Source organism: Pomacea canaliculata, linkage group LG7 (assembly GCF_003073045.1).
Source record: "Pomacea canaliculata isolate SZHN2017 linkage group LG7, ASM307304v1, whole genome shotgun sequence".
Classification (NCBI taxonomy): Eukaryota; Metazoa; Mollusca; class Gastropoda; order Architaenioglossa; family Ampullariidae; genus Pomacea; species Pomacea canaliculata.
This window is the reverse complement of record NC_037596.1, coordinates 5,180,922-5,197,333: the sequence shown is the minus strand read 5'-3', so window position 1 is coordinate 5,197,333 and position 16,412 is coordinate 5,180,922. Positions and strand designations below refer to the sequence as shown.

At 40.2% G+C, this 16,412-nt stretch overlaps 4 protein-coding genes across 19 annotated transcripts in view; 1 reads left to right on the top strand and 3 right to left on the bottom strand.

The window, feature by feature from the left end:
* LOC112567698 overlaps nucleotides 1-9,919 on the bottom strand; it is a 69,949-nt gene extending 60,030 nt beyond the window's left edge. For 2 of the 10 annotated variants that reach the window (XM_025244455.1, XM_025244458.1), the window contains exon 1: nucleotides 8,917-9,905. Coding sequence is in view for 4 of the 10 variants with exons in the window: in XM_025244447.1 (XP_025100232.1) it covers nucleotides 8,917-8,981 (65 nt within the window). In the remaining 6 variants the exon portion in view is untranslated. Of the gene's footprint in view, nucleotides 1-3,665; nucleotides 3,897-8,916 lie in introns of those variants that run through there. The other 8 variants (XM_025244457.1, XM_025244460.1, XM_025244456.1 and 5 more) reach the window with 6 other exon arrangements.
* LOC112567705 (cell wall integrity and stress response component 4-like) overlaps nucleotides 1-16,412 on the bottom strand; it is an 82,937-nt gene that overhangs the window by 37,039 nt on the left and 29,486 nt on the right. The window lies entirely within an intron of this gene.
* Nucleotides 335-7,553, top strand: LOC112567703. 2 transcript variants are annotated; one of them, XM_025244465.1, is made up of 5 exons: nucleotides 335-623; nucleotides 1,031-1,378; nucleotides 3,971-4,111; nucleotides 4,690-4,857; nucleotides 5,292-7,553. In XM_025244465.1, exons 1-5 carry the CDS (start codon nucleotides 545-547, stop codon nucleotides 5,516-5,518), a joined length of 963 nt encoding a protein of 320 aa, XP_025100250.1. In that variant the 5' UTR covers nucleotides 335-544; the 3' UTR covers nucleotides 5,519-7,553. The 2 variants fall into 2 exon arrangements, with proteins under 2 accessions (XP_025100250.1, XP_025100251.1); XM_025244466.1 differs by having other exon boundaries at nucleotides 340-623; nucleotides 4,693-4,857.
* Nucleotides 14,634-16,412, bottom strand: part of LOC112567706 — a 31,290-nt gene continuing 29,511 nt past the window's right edge. The window contains exons 7-9 of one of the 5 annotated variants that reach the window (XM_025244469.1): nucleotides 15,839-15,955; nucleotides 15,253-15,389; nucleotides 14,634-15,024 (exon numbers count right to left, since the gene is read on the bottom strand). In XM_025244469.1, the coding sequence (XP_025100254.1) occupies nucleotides 14,935-15,024; nucleotides 15,253-15,389; nucleotides 15,839-15,955 (344 nt within the window). In that variant the 3' untranslated portion in view covers nucleotides 14,634-14,934. The remainder of the gene's footprint in view (nucleotides 15,025-15,252; nucleotides 15,390-15,838; nucleotides 15,956-16,412) is intronic. The other 4 variants (XM_025244470.1, XM_025244472.1, XM_025244476.1 and 1 more) reach the window with 4 other exon arrangements.

Below are 16,412 nucleotides of genomic sequence, written 5' to 3'. Positions count from 1 at the left end.
ACCCCCTCCCCACCACCACCACCAGTAAAGCGAGCATCTCATTGAACCCAGAAGCTTAGCTAGTGCATGGTAAAATGAAGCCTTCAGTTTTATTCACACAGAATAAACATTGTTAGTGTTTATCTACAACACACAAGTCTCACATCAGCTACACCTAATCAAAATGATTGGTAAATATGGAAATGAGAACAACTGCTCATTGGCTCATTAAAACACACCTCTGTCTTCCTTCCCCACCCACCTCCCAACACACATCCTTCTCCCAACTTTTTTCTGTGCATTTTCTTGGAACACTGAATAAAATTTACGCATTAAAAGCAAACCTTGTTTACTTCAGTATATGGTCAACAACCCATGTTTTTCCGTGAAAGAAGATTTGTGTGCTCCAGGAATACGCGAAGAGTGTTTTTTCTTTTGAACAAGACGAAAAGTAAATATAAAAGCTAATGAGGAAGTTGAGACTATCTGTCGAGATTTGTTTGGAACAGTCAGCTGCTGCAGCCAACACTGTGACCAACAGCTGGCCATCAGACCTGTTGTCGACATGAAGACTGACCTGCTCATCCACTTCTCTGTGTGTCTCTTCGTTATGATGCATAATCTGATTAGTGGTAATCAGATGTGTAAGTATGGAATTAACATCGTATACTATTCTCAAATTGTTTATATTTACATGCTACTCATGTCTAACATTCTATTACTTAGATATAAAGGAAATATTTCAACTCATTTTGTACAGGGAACATGACTATCATGGTCAACAATCAGTTTTACAAACTTATCTATTATTAAAATGTACATTTGGTTTAAATTCAGAACAAATGTGTGCATGACTTTATTCATGCATATATGCATGAATATTGTGTGATATATAAAAACTATATATTCCATCTATGATACACTTAATGTCTGCAATTTTTATGATAATAAAAATCATTAAGTAACCCAACTAAGACAACTCAGACTTTCTTCGACAATGGTATTACTGCAATATTCTTTTCTAAGAAGTGGTTTAATTTTCTGTCTGCAGGTTCAAAGCTTGAATTTGTGCAAGGGTCGGAAAAAATCGTAGCTTTGGAAGGCAGTCCTGTCGACCTCATCTTCTACCTGGACACAGAACAGTGCTCGACTAATCAGACTCGCTACACCATCAAAGTCTCCAAGGAAAACAACGGTCGGCACACAGACATCTGTAAAATTATTCTGGATAAAACATGCACGGTGTCTCGTTACTCAGTAGGATGCTCCTGTCTCGCCCCACTCGGCCCCATGCTGTTCTCCAAGAATGTGACCAGCGATGACAACAACACTGTGTACGTGTGGAAATGGGGCGACTTTTCTCCAGGGGAGGAGAGAAGAATAACATTTGAAACTACCAGTAAGTGCTCATTTCTTTACATTAAATGCTATCGGAAAGAAAAATTGTGCATAACTTCACATTAGAGTTAGACATTCAATTCTCGGACTTGTCCTGCAGAGGAGAATTTTGCACGTGCCATGGGTGTGGAAGCCCTGACCTCGGATGCTCGCATGTCTCCATGTCTTTCAGACAACAGATATTACTATCCTTGATGACAACAGCAGCATTTCTTTATGAATATTCCGTAATATTCTTCATGTTTAGCGTGTTTGTCTCTCACAGAAACCTGCGAGACGTGGATTGAAGGCAAATATGAGCCTCCGAGGTAACTTTACCTCCAGTTCAAAGTATGTGCGATTGAAGTTATCACAGCAGTGAAGGGCTGCGGAAAAAGCCACTTAGACTTTAATTCTTTCCCTATCTTCAGTGTTTAGGGCGTTGTGAACACAATTCTCGTCTATCCAATTTTTCAGAAAGTAAGAAAAAATATTCGTCTTCTCCATTTTGCGAGAGATGAGATAAATAGAATGAGTGAGGATATCGAAACCAACTCGCCCCGCCGGGTTCACGCGCTGTGATCGCCACTTACACCGCTGTTTACTTGTTAGTATTCTCCGTACCTCGCAGTATTCATTAGTAAACAATATGTTTACACGAATCACTGAAAGACAGAGGGAAAGAGAAGCGAATGGGAGGTAGTCACGCGACGACTGACACCACTGCAATCATTTTTCTCTCTTTCACTGTATTATCGGTATCTCGCCTCCCTCAACTCTCTTGTAATCTGTTCCGCGAGAAGGCAGAGTGCTGACAGTATTTCAGGATATGTAATATCACCCGGGTGACGCCGGGTACCCCAGCTAGTAATGAACAAAAAGAGGGAACATTACAAGAGCCAGCTGAATCGAGTTTTTTCAAACCCTCAAGAGGCTTTAAGGTCCCTGCACTAAGTGATCTGAGAGTAGGCGCATGAGAGCTCGCCATTAATATGTCAAGCTGAAGAAATACAACTTCTAAATGACCATTTATCATGGGTCTCATGCTTTACACTTTGCTACAGATGTTTTGCTACACATTCAGGTTGAAGTATTAAACATGCAATAGAAATGACAATAAATAAAGTGTTTGACATACAGATGCATTTTGTCCTATTTCTCTTGTCTTAATTGTAGATTAAAAGAAAGTCTACTAAATTTTTCACCTTTATACAGCTTTTTATCTGATACACCAATAATAGCATATACCTAAATATAAATATAATAAATCTCATAGCTTTTTTCTGATATACATCAACAGACCTCAACATCGTTCTAGTCGAATGGATTAAGTTGCTGACTTTGAATACATTCCCTGTTTTTGACAGAGCACAAGATGTTTTCTCTCCCTGTCCTTGTTTACACAATTTTGTACGGGTACCATCATGAGCACATCTACTGTCGGTTTGTCTAAGGACGAAACCATTCCACCAAACATTGTTACAGTGATCGCTTCTTCATTCCGATGGAAAGCGCGATAATTTCTTTATGTTGCTTTTATTTCTATAAAATAAACAAAATATGCTTTCAGGTGCTGGAGCTAAGACAGATCGCGTTAAGAGCACCGAGTCCATGATGCAAGGAGGTAAAGACTGCCCCTTCCAATTGAGGATGAGGATGATGAGGATGATTTTTTTCTGAGCATTATGGCACCACAAGCAGAAATAGAATTTATTTTTGCAAGCCATAGGAACTTGTCCAACAGTCCATCAGGGAGGTAAAATAAGGAGCAGTGAATAGACCATAGACCACGGGCATAGAGTCTGTTTAAGGGTATTTTATGAATACAAACAATAACAGGAAGACTTTGGTTGCAGAGATGTCCGCCCATGAGAGGCAAACTGATTTCGAAGCCACTTCCGTGGGCACGTAGGAGATCACGTACTTGACTTTTCCTGTTTGTTGTTTTCGGTGAACAGCTTCAACATCAACCATAAAAACAAATCGATTTTCTGTGTATTGGTGCGGGAAATAAATCTTAATAAGTAATCTGTTCAAAGTGCAGAATATTCCCTGCGAGTTTTCTGGAAAGTAGATGAGACAATTTGTTTTCGATAGTTTTGCGAAAATAGGAAACAATGGGAGACAAGGGCAGATAAACCGAGCACAACAGTGACCCATGACTGGTTTCTGGTCAAAGCCAACATTGCTTTTTGAGAAGGATCCTTATTTTTTTCAGATGCCATACATGATTACACATACACATCTGTTAAAGCTGAAAGCCTTCAAAGACAACAGAACCGAATCCCTCTTTATCGTGCTAAACTTACCTAAGCATCAACGTGTCGTCGTAAGCAACTTCCCTTGAAAAGAGTCAGCCATTCGCTCTGCTGCTCTCCATTCCTCTGAATACTATCTGTGTTTCAATACCAATCTCTGCTCCTAGTAAAATATCCATCTGACTGTATCGGATGTCGGTGCACGTGACAGTTTTCTTCCTTGTTCTGTTGACCGTCGACTACCTGGTGTTTGTCTGGCAATCTGACCGCCATCTCCAAAACTATCTAAGCGGTGCAGATTCCTTCAACATTTGTTTATGTTGCTGAGACATAAAATAAACAAAATATGTTTTCAGGTGCTGCAGCTAAGACAGATCGCGTTCAGGGCATCGAGTCCAAGAACGACAACTCGATGGTTGTGGTCATCAGCACGACTGGGGCGTGTCTGGTCGTCATCACCGCTGTCGTCATAACCTTCATCGCATGCTGCAGGAGAGGTGAAAATTCATCTTCTCGGGGTCAAAGAGTGTCTGATAAGTTTATGACAAGGCAGCAGATTTGCGACACATGTATTTCATCGTATTTGATAAGTTTCTTGATTAATGTGCTTTTCAATTCATTATGACCTCACAATAAATGTTGTTCTCTGGAAAAAAAGTATGGAAGAATGCTTAATCAAGTTCAGGAAAGTTTGAAAAGATAACCGCCAAGTAAAACTTCTCCAGACTTAATCAAACATTTCTCCATGTTTATCCGATTGAGACCGGCCTTAAGTCTTGTTTCGACATACCAGCTGTTCATTAGCATGTGTAGTGGCTTAATTGCGAATTAATGATAGAAAATTATATAACCGTCTGTCTGTCCGTTTGTCTAATATCACAATTTCAAGGATCACTTGAAAAACACACGGAAATACAATACACTGATAGGCCTTAGAAAAAAGAATTTCGTTCTTATCAATTCGTAACTTTCTTTCTTCTCAGCTCTCATAAAGTCTCGGTTATTTTTCTCTGCTTCAGTCACTATGTCATTTGTAAATTGTGGTAATTTGTTAAAATGAATTTTCTTTGCGCAGTAGCTGAAAGAGGGTTTGATGAAACACGCGTAAGGCACGGAGGCAACAAAGGTATCATCGTCTCATACACCCAAGACACCCCACCCACAGGCAAAACCGTCGGCGACCCGGCAAGAGACACTTATGAAGAAATCGAGGATGCTCCAAAGCCGCATGGGCGATGTCGAGGTACACAGCAATGGTTGTTAAGACTAGGCAGATGATAAAAGCCACAACCGTTATTACACGGAAACTTAGAATTTATGTTTAGGGATTCAATCTACTTAGGAGAATCTGAAACTACAACAGCTGCTATCAGTCTGTACCAAGCACGTACAGGAAGTTTTAAAATACGATCAAAGACGATATACTGATAGGTTTAGCTACAAAGACCTCTCAGTCACATACTGGGTAACACGAGACAGAACACAGTCAGTGCTAGCAGACGGCATGGGACACCATGATATCAACAAACTAAAATCATTAAATAATATGAAATAAATAAAGTCACAACATCAGCTAACTAACATCAGAAACATTTTATCCGTACGTGTTAAAAAATAGTGCTATTGTAGGTTTTGAACTAATCAGCTCGATGTCTGTGGTTTGTGATGTTGGTGCAGTGAGCCTCAGGACCGGAGTGAGTCTGCCCCCCATCCCTGTGTCCCACCTGTACGTTGAGACACCCTGCTCCACCCCGGGTAGCCAGCGTGAGATACAGGAGCACTCAGTGGAGTACCTGCACCCACTGGTGGCGGCTGGGACGCGAACCGAGGAAATGGCGGAGTTCCGAGTGGTGAGCTGTGCTCAGTCCCAGGCCCACTACCGCCCGCTCAGTAGCTCCATGTAGAGCAGCCGCTCTGCCGCCTTTGTTTCTGGGAACAAAAATCTAATATGCTTCCTTTTTTGTTTCAAGTATTTGTAGATATTTCTTTGTTATTGTTCGAGCTCAGTACTGGCAGTAGACAATATTGCCGAACCCTAATCAGCGAAGAATACGACCGCTACGCCATGTGTGGGCAAGAAATGGAGAATGCGGCATCAAGCATCTCTTAACTCTTTCAATTATGAATTGACTTAAGTATATCATCTGTACAGTAGTAGTATTTTTATCTCTCTTGTGTATCATCGCTACAATTGTCTTTCATAAGCGGACAGGGATCCTTTCAAACATCTTTCGTCACCCTTCAGAGGTTTTTTTTTTTCACGGTATGCCATTCCAGTATGGCGCCTACAAATCTTTGGAGTTCTAGGGTTCAGTTTTAAGTGTAAACTCAGGGCAAGATCCGACCCACCCCACACTTCCACCATTTTCTTCGGTTTTCGAGATACAGTCAGTGATGTACACACAGAGGTTAAACTCGTGACATGATGTTTGTACCCAGACACAACTGATCATCATGTGGTCCCAGCTCTTCATCAGACTGAAACCTTGACAATGTAAAACTACTTATGTACAATCCTGACAGTTTTCTTGATGACTTCCTTCTGCGCATGTGTCACGACCCTTGCCGTGACCTCTCGCTTGTTGCCTCCCTTGCTCTAGAGGCGAAAGCACTGAACAAAGCCAATGAGTGTAAATATCGTCAGTCATGGTCCGAATCCCTGAGAGCGACAGTCGAGAATTTTGAGAGAAAGAAAAAAAGATCGTTACAAAGTGGAAAGACATCGAGACTGGAGAAAAGCATCGGAATAAAATTCAGTTCCCAGCACAAAATGCTACAGTTTACTAAGTGGACATTTGGCTGTCCCCAGGTGTTATAGTTTCGTGAAGTGAAAGTTCACCTGTCTCTAACCACAACCTACTGTGTTGCATTTTCGATAAGCACACGTTTGGCCGTCGCCAGAGACGGCGGCGAGAGTTTGATTGTTGCCCAAGTGGACGTTCACCCTCTTCAGCGACGAGAGTGTGAGGGAATTAACCGTTAAAAATTAGATTCTAATGTCAGCACAACATTTATGGGCCTGCGAAGGCAACTCATTATTTTTGAGTGACAGAACTACATGTACAGCTGTAAGAGAAAGAATCTATGAGATATACAGAGGTGACTGTGTGGTATTGTGATACCATGGTGATGTTCGTAACCGGGTATCTGGAACGAAAGGGGAGACCTGATCCCGATTTTGAAAAATGCTATCTTGCTCTGAGCTTTATACAATCATTAGATAAATTGTATCCCACTTGACCTTTGACATTTGTGTAAATTTGTGCATCAATAATTACAAACTATCTCTTTGTATTTGTTAAACTTGAAGACATTATCTTCTAAACACCTTGTCGTTGAACGACAGCATGGCTTGTTTTTTCCTAATGCAAAACCGATTTCCTTCATATCACACACTGTAAGAAAAAAGAGAAATGTTTGTAACTGCACGTGCATCAGGGGACTAAAAGCAATGGTGAGGTCAACATAACAGTTATGTCTTCGTTCTGTAGCCTGAGGCGAGATTTGTACAGACACCAGAACCGTTAGGACGGTAGGTAATGACGTCACAAAACTCTCATTCGATGATAAGGCTACTGTCCCCACTAAATTGCCTCGCTATCTGCGCAGGTGTGAAACTTCCTACGCCTTACACAGAAGGAATCATTTTCATTTTTTTTTTTTTTTTTTTTTTGTATTTAGCTGCTTTACTTTCCTCAAAGTATTTATGTCTCTGAGGATAATGAACATGAACGCTTGTAAAGTTATTGTGAACACCATTGCTTAAGAATCAGAACTGCTACAAAATCAACACTGGCCTATATTGTATTCACTTGCATTCACTGCACCATTAATTATATTATTGGTGATAATTACCTTAAAACAACAGTTAGAAAAATTGTACTGCTGTGAATACGATATCTCAAAGGCGCAGAAACGATTAAAGAAATAAACATTTTTTTACTGCATGAATGAAAAGACTTTGGATATTCAAGAGAAAGAATGAATGAAAGATGTTTCAGTGTCACAGACTATGTGATAACCAAAGTAAACAGATTACGATGCTTTTGTCAATGCAAGAATAAAATAAACAAATACTTCTGAGATTGGCACAATACCACTGCTCGCGCTCACCCAGATGTTTCTCATTATATTCCTCCTATTCACACTTACCTCCTCCTCCTCATCATCATCATCATCATCATCAATCATCAATCATCATCATCATCAAAATGGCAAAAGATGACTTAAGGACGGGTTTCCCGCTGTCTGTACCCTGCTGTTATCTAATATAACGGACGATGAGCGGTGTAGTGGGAAAATCACCGAGACGATTAAAGCACACAGCGGGAGAATCAAGGAAACAACAAACAATGCGACGCGAAGCTATTACAACACTTGACCTTAGAGTAAAGTCACTGACTTGACAATAACCGACCAACAAATGGCACACAGGGCGAGGAGAGGTAGAAACCCAGCCTGCAAAACTAACAGTAGTAGTGGAGAGCACTTCACTTCCCCCGAGAACACTCACTTCACAGCTGGACAAAGTGGATACAGACTCGAAGTGTTGCCATATTTCATTGCTCTTCAGATAACACAGATACTGTGGGCATGGAAGCCAGACAACAGAGGTTACCTTTAGATTGTATGCAAGTACTGACTGTTACATAGTGTCGGTGGTCTTCAGACATTAATACTGTGGGTATGGAAGCCAGACAACAGAGGTTACCTTTAGATTGTCCTACCTGGTGTATGCAAGTACTGACTGTTACATAGTATCGGTGGTGTGTGCACTTCTCTTCAGACATTGATACTGTGGGCATGGAAGCCAGACAACAGACGTTACATCTGGAATGTAATTCACTGACAGCATGCGAGTAGTCACTGGGTGGCTAACAGACAAATACCCTTAAAAGAACATCTAAATTAGTACTATGTGAGTGGGTGTATGTATTTTCTGATGTTCTTTTCACACAGTCTATCTTTTCGGGAAATTCCCATATCACAAATAATCTGATTAAATCGCTCCAGAAATAGTTTCTACCAACTGTGTACCTGAGACGCATACTCCAGTTCAAAGCCATTTTTATTGAAGTGGACCAGACAGTAGGAATAACATGATTTATTACATGAGGAAGTCTTTAACAAGAGTTAATTATGTATGTGTGTGCGTTAGCTTGCGTGCGCCTCTTGTTGTCTGTGCGTGTGCGTGTGACTGTGTATTGCATGTGAGCTTTGAACACTCGTTCGCATGAATAACACGCAATGAAGCGGACAGACACAACAAACATATGTTGTCTACAATTTATCTCCAACTTACCTTAGAAAGTGAAGAGAAAAACCAGCGTTCGAGATCAGTTTGCCTCTGTGGTGACAATATGGCATGTACCCCGAGGTAGAGAGCTTTACTTCAGCACATAACGGTATCCCGCCGATAACACGTTCATTTCTGTTCGATGGTTGCTGAAAAAGTGGTGGACGAGAGATTCATTTGCTGTTGTCGCACTCGGAAAAACCACCCTCTTGATTTTTGAAAAATGGTGGTATCGTAGCCCTGTATTACTGTCCCATGTCCTAAGTGTGCGTACACCTGCTGATATCTGTGTAATTGTGAGCTGGCACAACAGAAGAAAATCATACGGAGTGTGTAGGTTGTCATTATCTATAGTCCACACTCTTCAACCTAGTTTTCAATTCTTTGCAGTTCCGGTCTAAAAGTTTCTCCAACTCATTGTCTAGAACACCAATAATTGACCTCACACAAATGAGTGTCAGCTTCATTGATTCTTTTCTGATCGACCTCGTAAAAAGGTTGTAAACACTCGTGAACTTTGGGAAATCCGCCGTTATTGAATAAAAGCTGAAGCGGGACAAACCCGAGGGAACTCTGTCAGCCTACGCGTCTGGGTGTCACGCTCTTTCTCGTACTTGCACACGAGCTCAAGGAGCACGAGACTCACACGGGTGGCGTCCATGTCTGTAGGGTGGACATACATACAAACAAAACACTTCGCACTATTTACACCAGCCTGGGATTAACAGTTCACGGTGCCCTAGGTCGACTTCGATTAGCGTACCTGTGTTAGGTATCAAAGCATGTGTCCTTTTGATCCACGTTTGTGTGCCACGTGACCATAGCGTCGGTTAGACTAGAGCACCGTTGTTGAGCCATACTCTCGTGAGTCCCGTTATCCTGCAGGAGCGTGTAGTTGAGTGCACCTGGGCAAGTCTCGGCAAGCTCATGCAAGGAGATCAGATACTTCTCAGAGCAGTGCAGACTGAATTAAAATCTTCCACTTGTGTCAAGGGTTAGTTGACAGTCGAACTTCTGTTAGGAGAACACGATCCTTGCTGCCACAAGTCGCCAAAAGCTGCCCGTCAATAGAGTGAGAGGAGCAAAGGAGGATGAAAACATGAGAGGTGCAAAATAAAGATCAAGAGATCCTGCGGATACGAAAAGAAAATCGGTAAATTAGGATGGTTCACTAATGAGTGACTACCAACCCCACCTTTATCTATTCACCATTAACTCCAGGCATAATTACATTACAGCGCACATGATGTGGAGTACATTATACATATTAAGTATGAAAAAAACAGTTTTGCACACTGAAAAATAAACAAAATATTGTGCTCAACAGAAACGCTCCGAGGGTTGTGAACACTGCTATTGATGTGGACGCACATCGATGATGAAACTTTTTCTATGTCGACTGTTCATCTACATGTGTACGGTGAAGAATACACTGGTTACGAAGTATAAAAACAATTCACAGACCTTGTTCCACATCCTCACCTGTTCAGTCCTGTAAATCTCAGGTGTCGAGGCCCTCGTCTTGCGCTATACTTGCAGCATTTCATGGTGAAGCTTACTAAAATACAACTGACCATAACTATGGTAAGATCTCCCGCCAATATCCAGGTCCTACTCACCACTACTACCGGTCGGTCCCTAGAAAACATCATCCTTAAGGTCTTGCCAAGCGACACTCACCTTCCGAAATATTTGGTAATTCTTTCTGTTTTTTAAAAAAATTGAGGTTTGTGTCCGAAATTCCATCGCACTTTATTTCAGAGTTACCGTCTCTAATGACTTTCTGGTTTTAAATTCGAAGATCTGCAGTTCGTTTCTAATTAATCTTACACCATTTTTTTGAAATGCTCCCCAAGCGTGTCTGACTCACTAAAGCAGAGGTTGACTAAACTCAGAGAAAACATCCTAATGGAGGAAATAAAGTATTACAACAAGCTAGCAATAGAGTAAGCACTCTAGAATAAAATTAGTTCTTCATTTCACACTTTGTATAATATTCAGTTTTCTTTGTGGCTGTTCTTCAGACTTTTGTCTTCATTCTTGTACTGTACATTGAGAGCATCAGTGTTTACATATATATATATAATGTAATACTACGTGGACATACATATGCAAAGGGACAGACAGTACACCACAGATATATGTGTAAGTGTGAGGTGGCACACTACCTAGAAGAAACTGTAAACGAAGCGTTTAAATTATTATTTTTAGTCCACACTTCAAACAAACATTCAATTGAATGTAGTTTCAGGGTGGAAGTTACTCCAACACATCATTTGTAGCAGGAAGAGCTATCGCCCTTAACCCTGAGCTATTAACGGTTTGACATCCATTCTTTTGTCCCCACGTAAAATGTTTGTCGGCGCCTGTGAACTTTGGAAAATCCTCCATTACTGAATAAAAGCAGCGGCGGGATAAACCCGGGGAATTCAGTCTACTGGTCTGGGTGTCAGACCCTTTCTTGCTCTGGGTGGTGTCGATCTGTAAAGCACACACACAAGCACACAAACAATACCCTCCGCGTTATTCCCAACAGGCTGGCAATTGTATCCGACATTTCGCAATGCCCTGACCTGGCTAAGTGGGTCAATAGGTCAACACGGTCTTCCTGGGAAACAGCTGCATGCAGTGTCAACGTGGAACTGATGAACAATTATAATTGATATTTCCTTGTCATTGCTCATATTTGAGTAGCATACCTTTGTGAGCTATCAAAGCGTGGACAAGCTGTTTGTTCTGATGATCTGCCGGCAATTCAAAAAAGAAGCAAAAGTCAATGATCCGTGACAATGGACTTATAGCCAACGCCTTGTTGCAGTGAACACCACACACGCAGATTTCAGATTCATGATACTTTAGCAATGTGTCACCTCTAAGGGGTGTTGAGATATGCACTCACAAGCAGCGACCTACACCTATCATCAGTGCGATTCAAGAAGTCAAACGTGAAGTCGATGGACAACACATAACTCACTAAACAAAAAGAATGAGTACATACAAAAATTTTTTAATTAAAATTGTATACATAGATAAATATTTTTATTATAAAATAAAGCTGACTCCCACTGCTGAAAGGATTCTATCTTCTGGCATGCTCCTCAGCTCCGTCGTTACGGTTGTCTTGATGCCCTCCAGGCCTTCAAAACGGTTTCCCTTGATTATTTCCGCGAGTTTACGGAAAAGGAAATTCACAAAAACCCGAGGGCAAAAGGAGGCGATGTTCTCGGCCACGAACTGTCGGATGCTCGAGACGATGTTAGGTCATCGTGGCTGCATCACCATCACAATGCACCTGTTCATAAAGCCCTTGGCATCCGGCAGTTCCTGGCCGAGAAAATCGTCATATTGAAAATCAATCGTCGCTCTGTTCACACCTACTTTCCCATTCACTAACAACTCCCAGTTGCTTTGTATTGTAACTGTAAGTACCAGGTCACAAGCAGTGTGTTTCTAACTAAAGTATAAAAAAAGTACGTGAGGAAGTAAATCTCTCATCCTTTTTCTCCCTAATAATGAAGACGACTATTTGTGTCAAATGAATGAGAGAAGTGGTTGAATCAAGTCGGGACAACAGTCGAATCCAAAGCCAATGAACTATTCTTCGAGACCGAGGTTCAGTCCAAGAGGGCATGGTCTGGGAGAAAAGACCCTTGGGTGAGAGAGCCGTGAAACAAGGGAGTGTCCTGACTACCTGCTGTCACCGTGGAAACAACAACAAAACTACGCCATCAGAACTTGCACTACCTTAAGAGGTAAACGTCGACGCAAATTACAACATTTCAACATTGGAAGTACCAATAGCAGGGACAGGACTGGACACCCTCTAGATAATCCACATTGTTGTATTATGCAGTTGCATGCTTTGTATGTTCAATAAATCTTATTGTTCTACTTTAACACAAGTCGTTACGGCCTGTGCTCGGGGAAGAGCTCGTGAGCCGCGCAATGAAAGTTGAGGGCAACTGAAGTCTGACTAGTGTCCATCTTGCTCCCCTGCAGGGTTCTGTTGAGGTGGGAGGTCAGAGTTCGATCCGATCACCCTCGGGGACAGTTTAGGTTTGATGTAAAACGCAAAACCATGGCAACCAACTCTTTTAATGACCTTTCGTATTTTATTAAGCTAATTAACTAATTAATGTATTTGAAGAACAGATATTGAATTTCTCTAATGTCTACGTGAAAGTAAGTGTAATCATTGAGTAGTCTGATCTATATCCAGGTTCAATGTCTGTCTGTCAGCTGCCCAATGTTGTAAGGATTTTGAAATAATTTACACCATTGTACTGCTGTCTTGCTATTCCTGGACTGGTTATTAAAATTTAAATTAATGCGTGAGGACAAAACAAAATAGCATGGTCAACATTAACATTCAAAACAAGAGATGGGAAAATTTTGACAAACACTGTTTACTACTGATGCAGTTTTTTAATGTTCCATCTGGAAATCACACCTGAAATGAAAATTGGCAATACAGGGAAGACTTATTATAATAAACAGAAAACGTCAATAGACATAAATATATACAAATAAATTACAGCAGGTGGTAATATACAAATGTGAGAAACATTAAAATATGATGTGCTAAATGTCACTTTATTGTCTCAAGAGAGAAACTCATGAAAGCATTTTTCTTTTTTAAAAAAACTTGAAAAATAAAAAATATATAAAATTATATTAAATTACATTAAAAACATAAAACATAAATATATATATAACATTATATTTAAAAATTATATAAAAATGATGTAATATAAATAACTGCCTAAAAAAATATATATAAATTATATAAAATTATGTAAAAAATTATTTAAAATATATAAATTATATAAGAATTAAGGAAGTGTTGGTCTTTCTTTTGCTTTATTGACGTGCTCACAAAATAAATCAAAATACAATCACTGTCCATAATCACCGCCCCTTTGCAAACCTATGCACACACAACATTTCTCTCCCCATCACACACAGAAACACACACACACACGCACAAACAGAGCATGGTCAGACCCTAATAAACAAAGTTTCGGGCAAATCTCTTCATTGTCCAGCCATTCTACAGTTTGAGTATTTCTACATCTAGGTCAGACCTGGGCAAACGCCGGCCCGCGGGCCGGATCCGGCCCGCCTCCTGTCTCTGACGCCCGCTTAACTATATATACAGTATTGGGTAAAACTGAGTTAACTATATTAGTCCTCTAGAACCATCCCAGTTTCTCATACTGCGCCCGTTGGGAAAATTAATTGCCCACCCCTATCTAGGGTGATAGTTTCTTGGTTCTCTTTTCATCCTCCTTTCATCTTGTTTCTCATGTATGATGTTTTAGTGACTGAAGACCCTGAAATGGCTTTTTAGAATATATATTTTTGACAATTTACTTGGAATGAATAATATTTTGCAAAAAAAGGTCAATCATAAGCGATTTCAGCAACAGTTTCAATTATCAGAAGAATCTTTAAAAAGATATTCCACTCGATTACTCTAAAAGCAGACTATCACCAGCGAAGACTGACTGAACTCAGACAAAATACCGCTAGAGGAAAATGAAGTGTTACAACATGTTAGGAGGAGAGTAAGCACTCTAAGAGGAAAATTAATTGTATGTTTAAACTTTGTGTAATATTTAAATTCAGTTTTGTTTTTCTGTGAGAGTTCTTCACACTTTTGTCACCATGTTGTACCGTGCATTGAGAGCATCAGTCTTTACACACATATACCACATAGACATGAGAGTAGGTACAGCAAAACACCATGAGCCTGTCCACTGTGTTCATGTAAGCTGCAATAACACACTAGATGACTAGAAAATCCTTCAGGACATTTTCAACGATGAAGATGTCGGCAGAAGAAGTGACAAACATCAAGGACTTGATACTTTCATGTCCCTGACCTGCCTCAGCCCTTAGTAACGGTCCCACAACCAACTGCCAGATGCTGCCTCCCAGTCCCCCAAGTGACAGTGACCTCAAGGGGATGAAGTGGTCATCTTGGAGCATGTGAAGGTGTATGATAGTCTCATTCTGTTGTTACTACAAATCGCAAGCATCTACATGTCCTGTTGTCAGTGCGGAGTGACTGACGAGGTCTCTTCTTCTTCTTCGTCGAGCTTCTATATGCCTACACATATACAGCATTGATGTATTATTAGGTCACAGAAAATCAAGAAAAAAATTGAAAATAATCAGCTAGGACTACATGGACAGCGTAGAAAAAGAAAAGAAGAGAAACAATTGGTAAAAGTGATGAATTTGGTCTTCACACACACCACACAGAGAGATTCTTTACAAGAATGAATAAATATGACTAAGCATGTAAACGGTTTATTTCTAGCCTGCCAAAATTACCTCTCTCCATCCAAGTACGATGACTAGTATAATTAAGAAGACAATTAATGAAACAGATGGAACCACATAAATCAGAATGTTGCCCTGGAGACTTGTCTGCTGAAGCTCTTCAGCCAACCTTCCTCCGGGTACATCTGCACCAGATAATAGGAAATACATTGTTCCACTTGTATCCCAACACCAATAATGTTTGTAATAATAGGGGTATTTTTGTCTGTAATATTTCTCAAATACATTTCGATAGTCCCACTGGTTTTGATATTTAAATCCTTAAATTTTGTTTCAGTGGCAAAAGAGTTCTCAGTAATAACAAGTTTATTCAGAAATCTTATCTTGTCTTCTTCTAATTCACTTACACTTAAATAAAGAATTTAATTTTTCCGCATTGTATTCAAAACATTCGTTAGTATTCACAAAAAGTTTATTCTTGTCTTGCCCAAAAGTGATAAAGAAATTAAGAGCTGATTTATTATGTTGTTAGTAGACTCATCGTGCGGAGTCCCGCAATTATTTTAAAATAAATTAGCAGAAAATGTAAGACTAATTAGCTCTATTTGGCACATCCTGCTCATAAGTGTAACAAGCTTACCTTTACCATCAGAAAGCTGACTGGATGCTGAGTTCTGCTCATCTTTCCTTGGTGACTGTCGATCATCAGGAATGACAGATGTTGTTGTGGTTGTTGTTGTTGTTGTTGTGGTTTGCGCTGTTGACAGAAGACATCACGAGTTTATTCTCTCGCTAAACACTCGCACTGCTTTGCTACATTTATGTCTACACTCGACTTCATCTTCTTGTCTATGAAGGTGCCTAGGTATATGTTATAGAGTTTGGTTGTGTGTGTGTGTCTAGGTATGTCTTATAGGATATGTGTGTATGCACGTGCGCGCGCGTTAGTTTGTGTGTGTCGGGATGGCGGGTGGAAGATGTGTACGTACGTGTGAAATAAAAATAAATAAAAGTTGTCATGTGTGTGTCAGAGCTCTAGGCAAAGAGGTTTCTCCGAGGAATGGCTATTTTTACATTACTTTTACAGAAGACGAACAAAGACCTAATAAATTTATTAAATAATTAACATAAGGAACATAAAACATTAAAGACCGTTCATCAACAGATCGTATACGTTGGTTTATAACTTACTATCAGGCACAATGTTCTATCTT

Excerpts from the sequence above, each read along its gene's own strand:
- LOC112567703 (XM_025244465.1), top strand. The coding sequence starts at position 545 with ATGAAGACTGACCTGCTCATCCACTTCTCTGTGTGTCTCTTCGTTATG. Across the intron at positions 624-1,030 it reads GATTAGTGGTAATCAGATGT|GTTCAAAGCTTGAATTTGTG; the intron begins GTAAGTATGGAA and ends TTCTGTCTGCAG. Across the intron at positions 1,379-3,970 it reads AATAACATTTGAAACTACCA|GTGCTGCAGCTAAGACAGAT; the intron begins GTAAGTGCTCAT and ends ATATGTTTTCAG.